We start from the raw sequence: 8863 nt of genomic DNA, 5'->3' as shown, positions 1-8863 counted from the left end.
TTATTTTTTATTTTATTTTTTCGTTAATAAAAAATTTAGTGTTAAGCGTTAAAAACGTTAAAAATACATAACACATTTCTACATTATTATTGCTATTAATTATATGCGCCAAACTGTGCGGCCTTGCCACGTCATCATAATCTGTATACTATGTATACACATTCGTCTTGTGTTTATTAAATTATTTTTTCTTCTGCACATTTTATATTTTTTCTGTCTATCCGTAACCATTAAATTTGACGACTCTAAAAACCAACAACAAAATTGGCAGTTTAATTTGTTTAGGTATTTGTGTGCATTTATCATCAAGCTCAAGAGGCTTAATTTTATATTTTATGACAGACACTTGTGTTTTGATTACTATACCTTAGTTTGTTATTGTTTTTACGCTTCTTGTCTATAAGATTTTATTTTTTATCTGCGCAAAATTCAGTGTGATATTTTTATTAGATTATTTTTCTATTTTGTATAAACAGTTAGTCACCTTCGTTATTGGTGCCTTTCATCTGCCGAGTTAATCACACTTTCAACGGCTGCTTGGCGTTCTAGTTACATATATTGATTTTCTCGTGCGTAGTTTTGCAAATTATTTAAAGCTATAATTTTTAAAAATTTTCAAATCCATACATCCCGTACAAATTTTAAGTTATTAATAATTTTGGAAGCAAGCCAAAACTTTCGGGTTCATCGCGAGAAGAATTCCTCAAGATAAGGATACAAAATCTGTCGTCTTTTTGTCGATTTACTCCTGCTTTACTCTTGCAGTAAATATTTAAAAAAAAAAACTTATTTTAATTTAATTTTATTTACTGCGTTCTTATTAGAAGCACTAAACTCTGTGATTTGTTGTGTAACGCAATTTTTATTTAACTAATTTATTTATATTTGTCTGGTTGGCAATTACTTTGAATAAATTATTTTTTTCTTTATAAATAAGGTAAAAATATATTACCATTTATGCGCCACGTGTTGACAGTGTGACAGAATTTTTTCAAATTTCTCGAAAAATTAATTCAAGCAATGCTCGATTCTCTACCATTGGAAGCCAAAAATTTCAGCCACACAGCCGCACAAATGCTTGTATCAATATTAGAGTGGGTAAAAAATTAATATTTTTTCACTTATTACTCTGAAAAATAGCTTCTTAGATATCTCTAAAAGAAAGTATTTTCAAGTATGAGCCTTTAAACAACATATTTTTCAGTAGTTGGAAACGAGTATTGAGTTTTTCTAACTGATAATAAGATAAAAATAGTAAATTATAAGGCGCAGTACCTTCCCGTTACAATTAAGAGCACTTACTTGCAGCGACTTTCTTAAGAGTTGTCTAAGAACCTATTTTTCAGAGTAGCAGTCCAAAAGAAAAAGTTTTTTTGACCCACCCTAATCAACAAGTTTTTAAATCGCATTTATTTGAGATGCAGACGTAAGAATAAAGCTGTCAAAACATACAGACATACATACAACATATTTTTACATACTAGTATATTTTTTGCAAGAAAATTTTACAGTATTAAGCGCACAATGACCTTGCGTCCTCTGAGCGCAAATTCTTGGTATATTTTGCTTTGTACCTTATTTGTTAAGAAATTATAGATGCAAGTTAAACCACACACATATTTTATAAATATTCCACATACACATACATACTTATATACATATATGTGTGTCTAGTATATTCCATACTGGAAGACAAAATTTTTAATTATAGAAATTCTAGTTTTAAAAGTAAAAGTGCCAGTTTAGTATGTGTCTTATCTGCCATCAAAGAAATGAGGTTAACTACCTCACACTTTCTTTCATCACATGCTGAAAACATCTGTACCTACCTTGCTAGTTGGTTTCTTGGGTGTGCTAAATTTCAGCGCAAGCAAGGCCAATCATATAACCGACAAGCATTGATGTTCACTAATATTGGCCCACATTAACTAAGTAGATCAGTATGTATCTTTTTAGAAATTGCACACTTTCGATTTTCTCATTACTACGAGTATTAAGATACCCACTATAATTACTGAAGAGTTGCTTTCATGTCACATATAACCACACAATGCCATTATTGAACTTTTTTTCAGCGACAGCTTTGCATTCAACATGTCTGTCTTGCGTTTTTCTCCTAATTGACCGTCGCTTGGGCAAACAGTACCAAAATGACAGGACAGCTGTCAGCGCACATGCTTTGCAGTAATTACACCCACGTACAATGTCAATTTGTTTGATGTGTCCCAGTGGTCCGTTTTGTGTGCGCATGCCACTCTCATTTGGCGCAACTAAAGTTCTTGGAAAACATGAAACTATTAACTTTTCGTGTTTAATTTAGCTCTTTTTTTTTAATGATACGTGGCATATGTTCAATGTTATTACTAACACTCTTGTGTGAGTTCCAAGTACTGACGTCGTCGCCACTTTGAATGCTCAGCAATATTGCGCTTGTGGCGTGTTACCTGTATTTATATTATTTTTATCCATATTTGTATATCCAGATATACACATATGAATGAATGTTAAGGTGTTGTCTTCGGCATGTTGCCGACTGTGCATGAAGGGCGCATGTAGGCAGCCATTGCAAGCGCAACCAAATGAATCATCCGCCACCGCTTGCGTGGCGTGATGTGCGAATTTTGTTATGATTATTAGCACGTGCTCGGTTTTTCATTGCTTTTGTTTTTGTTAACCACGGGGGTCGTAGTGTTGCTGTGCTACTGGGTGAACTCCCGGCTGTCGCTCTGCCATAAATTAATAGATACGCGTGTTGCCCCAATTTTGAGCACACTTAAACCAAGTAATTGCACCCTGTGCTGAGCTGTATTTGAATGCCTTTACATTTGTGCCGCCCGGTATCTGCATAGTGCGGTCTTTAAAGCATTTCTTTTGTTTCTGCTAATGTGATTTTGGAATACTTGCGTCGGCATTAAATACTTTCGCTTTTTTGTGCCATAATTTTTGCTGTTCTGCAAATTTGATATTTATCAAAGATCAGATATTTATATACAAACATTAGGGTGGGCGAAAAAAAAATCAATTTTTTTTTCGTTTAGTACCCTGAGCAATTATTATCCGACAGAAAAGTCGTATCTCGCTTCCAAGTGCTTAAAAAAATAACTCGTTTCACAGTTTTCATAGGAAATTAAATGCTGTACAAAAGACAACGAAGTTTTTTTCGTAAACCTAACCGTAAAAAGATATTTACGCTTGAAAATTGTTTATTTCAATTAAAATTTTTCTTTTTTCTTTGAAAATAAGCATTCAATGATGAAAATAGTTTTGTGCGAAATTTACTGCACTAAAAATGGTCTCCTATAATATTTCGTTTAAGTTAAGCATTCACGAGTTATTTGTTAGCAAATATTGGGTAGTCGAAAAAGCCTTTTCGTATTTTGTCAATACAATATATTCAACGAAGCATCGCTTTCCAGCCTTCTCTCACAATAGCCACTTGATAAAATATGAAACGCTGCCAAACTAATTATTTTGCAGTATGCTGTTGTGGGCTCGGCCTACTCTTCATAGCCGGCTCACCACAGCATTTAACCAAGCAGCCTATGCCATGCGGTTCTATGTCACTTAATTTCGGTTCTACGTTACTTAGTGTCCGTTCAAAGGCGTAGCTATCCGTATAAATAGTTTCTGCTGTGATGGCAGAATATTGAGTAAAAGGCTTTCAGATAACTGTTGAAGAGGGGTTTTAATTATTCATGTGTATAAAAATAAATAGAGCGTCTTTCACAAATAGGTAAACACATTTATTTTTATGATCTTTAAACGAGCTATGCCATATTAGGCAAAATGTTTGCTTATCTTATCATCGTAGAGAAAGCAATAACGCAATCAACTCGTTTTGCCACGATAAATTCATGTGAATATGTCTGTGTTATGTTATTATTGCTTTGATTTGCAAGCAAAACATGGCAAATGGACTTATACCGCACAAATCGGACAAATGTTTACATTTTAGCAGCGTGAGGCTGGCAAAACTCTCATGCCAGCGCGGCTTGGTTATGTCTGTCTGACTTTTGCTACAAAATATGCTTTTGTGACAGGCCAATTTGCATGTTGACAAACATGTGTGGGTAACTAATTAATGCGATATGTATAGGTGGAGTCTATGTTGCTATGTTTACAAGCGGCTCACACGAAAAATATTGATTTATAAAATTATAAAGTACATGCGAACTGGCAAGTTAAGAATGAACAATAAAGTTAAGAAATTTAAAATTTTTAAACAAAATTGAGCTTGTTTACCCTGGAGATTACATACTCCTTTTATTATATCATATTATACACTGAGCTAATACAAATAATTAAGATCAATATTTGTGTTACAATTTGTATATTTTTTATTTAACTTTTAGCATATTGCAAGCCTTACTAATACTTCTCTTTTTACCACCTATCTTTCTCTCTCCATAGGATCTGGTCAAATCCCATCTTATGATAGCTGTTCGCGAGGAAGTTGAAGTACTCAAGGAGAAAATTTCCGAGCTGATGGACAAAATCAATCAACTTGAGGTTGAGAACACCATATTGAAATCGAACATGTCACAGGAGATGTTGCAACAATTGCAAATGCAAACGCAGCTGCAGATCGCCGGTAGCAACACCAATAGCAATGGCAGCAATGCCGGCACACCAGCGATCACGGCCGGCAATGCCACAGTATCGACCGCTAATATGATTGCTGCAGCACCACAACAACAACAACAACAGGCTGGTACACCCACAACCTGTCTCTTATACACATCTTAGCAATGGCAGCAATGCCGGCACACCAGCGATCACGGCCGGCAATGCCACAGTATCGACCGCTAATATGATTGCTGCAGCACCACAACAACAACAACAACAGGCTGGTACACCCACAACAGCTGCGGCCAATGAGAGCAGCGACGCCAGCCCAGCGACCGAAACAACGGCCGCAGCAGCAGCCGCAGCGACCAATAATGGCGCGGAAAATACGGCGGCCACAACAAACGGCCCAATGTCGTCATCCTAAACGCCGCAATGTTGAAGCGTTAATTGAAAAAGCTTATAGTCGAAGCGAGGCGTAGCATATTAAAAGAAAACAAAAATTTATCGAGGCACCAGTCTGGGTAGTTGGAGTTACATAATTTTTAGAATTGATGGTGATATTGGTGTGTGTATGTTGAGTGAGCGGCGCTTGCACTGCAAATAGTGGCGTACAAATTCATTAGCTTTTGTTGTTGCGTATGTGTTGGTTGTTGAGAGTCTTTGACAAGTAAAATGTAGCAATAATTTAGTGGCAACACCAAAAAAATTGTTTTATTACGCCACAAAAGATTCTCATAGCCACAAACTAATTAAAAACAAAAAGGGAAATGGCAATGTTTGCAATTTTTGAGAAACATGCACAAGCGTTGTATCGGTTAATATATTTTATATACATATTTATTTTTCACAAACAAATGCTTTCCTTTTTTATGGAATGTTGCAAGTTTTTCAAAACTGCAAACATTGTGATCTATGCCACGGAAATAAAAATATACGCTTGATTTACTTTTTTACGCGTCCAGCGAGACGACCATGTCAAGCAGGGTCGCTTCAAAACGTTGTGGCTAACATTTGCAAACCATCACAACACCAGCCAGCCGGCAAACACACATCACGAAAATACCACAAACTTAAAGAAATAAGCAACAAAACTTCACGCAAAAATAAAGCAAGAAACAAAACTCACTGATAAACGTCGACAAACAATTGGTTGCGCACCAATGCTGCCATATGTTGCTGGCAACATATAGCGCTTTCATACCATACCAACAAGTATTCCCAGCTTTGTTTGAGCGACGCAACGCCGTGTGTTTGTACGCGTCATTATTGCATTGCCGCAACACACATACACTCAAACACCCACACACAAGCACTGGGCAACGTTTGCCCTGTTGCTAATGCTGCTACAAATGTATCAGTATAATTCTGCAGCAACTAAAACAGCGCATCATGTTGCCGCAGTAACTGCAAGCGGCAAACAAAGCGTAATGATCATATTAAATGTGATATAACTCAATTTATAATTATTTCAAGCATACAAAAATATGAAGTTGAGTCGAATAGAAGCAGGAAGTGGGGGCAACACAGAAGGTAGTAAGCAAAATAATTGTAATGTTGCTGTACGCGCTTGAAAGAGAACAAAGTGCGATGTTGCAAGCTTTGTATCTTTGTAAATATGAATGAGAAAAACAAATCGTTTGCATTTTTTGCTTCATAAATGTCATACCCTGTATATTATTATTGTGTTTTAAATTTTAATTTCGAAATTTTTATATTTTTTACCTTTCACTGACACATGAAAAGCGCATAGTTAAAGCATAAGCAAACGATTAGAGAGGAGCAGTTTAGGAAAGTATGGTTCAACATAAAATTCATTTTTTTAGTTAAAGTTGTGTGTAATTTTAAGTTTTGATATTATTTTCTATCCATGTTGTATAATTTTTACAAAGCAGATAAATCACGATGTGAAAAACCAAAAGCGAAATATTTGCACATTAGCATTAACAACAGAAATAACAATAACAACAACCATATTGCATGTATTTGTATGTATTTCCAAATTCAGTAAATATAAGCACAATTCTTTTGGAAAAAAAAATAATAAAACTATAAACAACAAAAGATTTGAAGAAAATTATAAATAATCAGGGAAAATATTTGTAAAAATTAAAAATAATAAGAAAATGTGGCAAAAATGCAAAAAACTATTATACTCCCTAGCAACATGTTGCAAGCGTATAAAAATACTAGTATGCGCACGAGTATAAAAAAGTTGTAAAAAAATTTGCATGCTGAAAAACAATTTGTGAATTTGAAAACTTGAAAATAGCAAAAAATAAAACAAAATAAAGGTTAAATGAAAAAACTGTATAGCCAAAATGTTAAAATATGCTGCTAATTAAGACAAAAAAAAACATTAAAACAATTAAAATGAAAAATTTAAAATTGCATTGGCAAAAAGTTGAACATCCAAGCTTTCAAAAAAAACTAAAATTCCAATGACATGCAGAAAACAAAAACAAATACCAATTGATTTCAAAAACCAAAACACAAATGGAAAATTTCATGCCATTTCCAGTATAAACTGAACACATACATTAGACCAATTAATTAATAATATTTCTTTTAACAAAATGCTTAAAAAAAAAACAGTTTAAAATTATGCAGCAAAAGAGTAAATAATTTTCGCTAAATAATAAACAAGGCATTCACGCTAAACGCAGTATATTAAAATGTTTGAAATTTTTCTTTATAGAAATTCACGCTAACAGCATTATGTTAAAATTTTTGCTTTGTTTTATTGTGCAAAATATAAATTTAAAATCCAAACAAGTCAAGTCGTTCAAGCTGCCTACAATTTATATGTTTTTTGAAATTTTTTTCACATTAATGGTTTTAAATAAATATTTTTTAATTTTTTTCCACTAATGTTATTAAATAAAACACAATTCTCATAATTAAATTTAAAAAAATTGTAATTAAAAAAATATATATTTTTTTATTCAATAATTAAATTAAAAACGTATCCAACTAAAAATTGCAATTGCTATAAATAGTCAGTAATATATTAAAAAAATACATAATTTTGTTTGTAAATATAAAAATAACTCTTCAAATCAAAAATTTGTAAAATAGCCAATATTCACATTTTGTATAAAAAGTTGAGTAATAGTGAACATGCTGAAAATATGTAAATAACCAAAAGATTTATAACGCGCTGAAGGCAAGTACTTTAGCACATATCAAAACCAGCCAGTAAAAACTCTATTTTAAACATTATTTTTTAGGCAACATGAGTTTTACTATTTTTTCGAGGTTAAAACAAAAATACAAAAAGTGACAAGTCTTGCAAATTTTCAAATATTTTACTATTTTACTAACTTGAAACATGTTGTGGTCCTTTTTATCATAATTTTTTATTATATCAGCGCACTTTTTAAGCAAATTTCTTATAACACAGACTTGCGTGCTTCTCGATTTATGCGTACATAACAGCAAATTTTAATTATAACTAATAGTATTGTATTCGAAATCTGTTGTAAGATTTTTGACTTGTTAACACTTACTTTTTTATGCATACAACTCAAGTATTTTTGCTTTAAAACACACACACACTCGCCTACATGAAACTGTAACACATATACAGTTAATAATAATTTTCGCTATCGTTCAGCTACAGTTTATAAGTTGCTTATAACTAATATAAACGAAAAAAAGTAAAATGTATGAAAAACTATAAAAGCGACTGCCAGACAGCGCCCAGAATCCTGCGGAGACTCTAATTGTCTAAGGATTCGCATGCATGATACATGACTGCAGCAAAATCAACTGTACATATCTAAGTAATGATTTACAATAAAGAGAATGCAACAGTTGAATTTGCACATTTCATGTTGTTGCATACATTGTGCAACAAATGCAATAAATATAAAATATAATAACAAATGCTGCTTAACAAAATAAACTTATAAATTGTAGCTAAACCTTCATTGAACAACTTTTATAAACTGCTGTTTGTATGCGAAGGAAAGCTGCAGATTACATTATATATATATACACACACATACATATACATACATTTACCCTACACATATACTAAATAACGTTACCGTAGCCACGTACCATATACATAATAATAAAATATTGTTGTAATTTAGTAGTTTTGCTTTATTTCTATTATATAAGTTTAAATAATAATTTATTGCATAGTTTGTACGTATGAGAATATTAAAAACAATTCAAACAAAACTATTGAAAAATAAATAAAGTTAAAGAAATAAATGGCACTGAAAGTTATTAAATAACAACACAAAACCTAAATGTTGTTTGTTTTGCTGTAAAACAAGTAAAGAAA

At 32.6% G+C, this 8863-nt stretch overlaps 1 protein-coding gene across 3 annotated transcripts in view; it reads left to right on the top strand.

Annotated features, from left to right (window-relative positions):
- LOC108974825 (protein bunched, class 2/F/G isoform-like) overlaps window positions 1-5732 on the top strand; it is a 163235-nt gene extending 157503 nt beyond the window's left edge. For 2 of the 3 annotated variants that reach the window (XM_018942888.1, XM_018942890.1), the window contains exons 3-4: window positions 4411-4711; window positions 4851-5732. In XM_018942888.1, the coding sequence (XP_018798433.1) occupies window positions 4411-4711; window positions 4851-4993 (444 nt within the window). In that variant the 3' untranslated portion in view covers window positions 4994-5732. Of the gene's footprint in view, window positions 1-4410; window positions 4712-4846 lie in introns of all 3 variants that reach the window. The other variant, XM_018942889.1, reaches the window with a different exon arrangement.
- The last annotated feature ends 3131 nt before the right edge of the window (window positions 5733-8863 follow it).

The sequence above is a fragment of the Bactrocera latifrons genome, unplaced genomic scaffold, assembly GCF_001853355.1.
Source record: "Bactrocera latifrons isolate USDA-ARS-PBARC rearing strain unplaced genomic scaffold, ASM185335v1 scaffold_59, whole genome shotgun sequence".
In the NCBI taxonomy this organism is placed as follows: domain Eukaryota; kingdom Metazoa; phylum Arthropoda; class Insecta; order Diptera; family Tephritidae; genus Bactrocera; species Bactrocera latifrons.
This window is presented reverse-complemented; position numbering and strand designations above follow the sequence as displayed.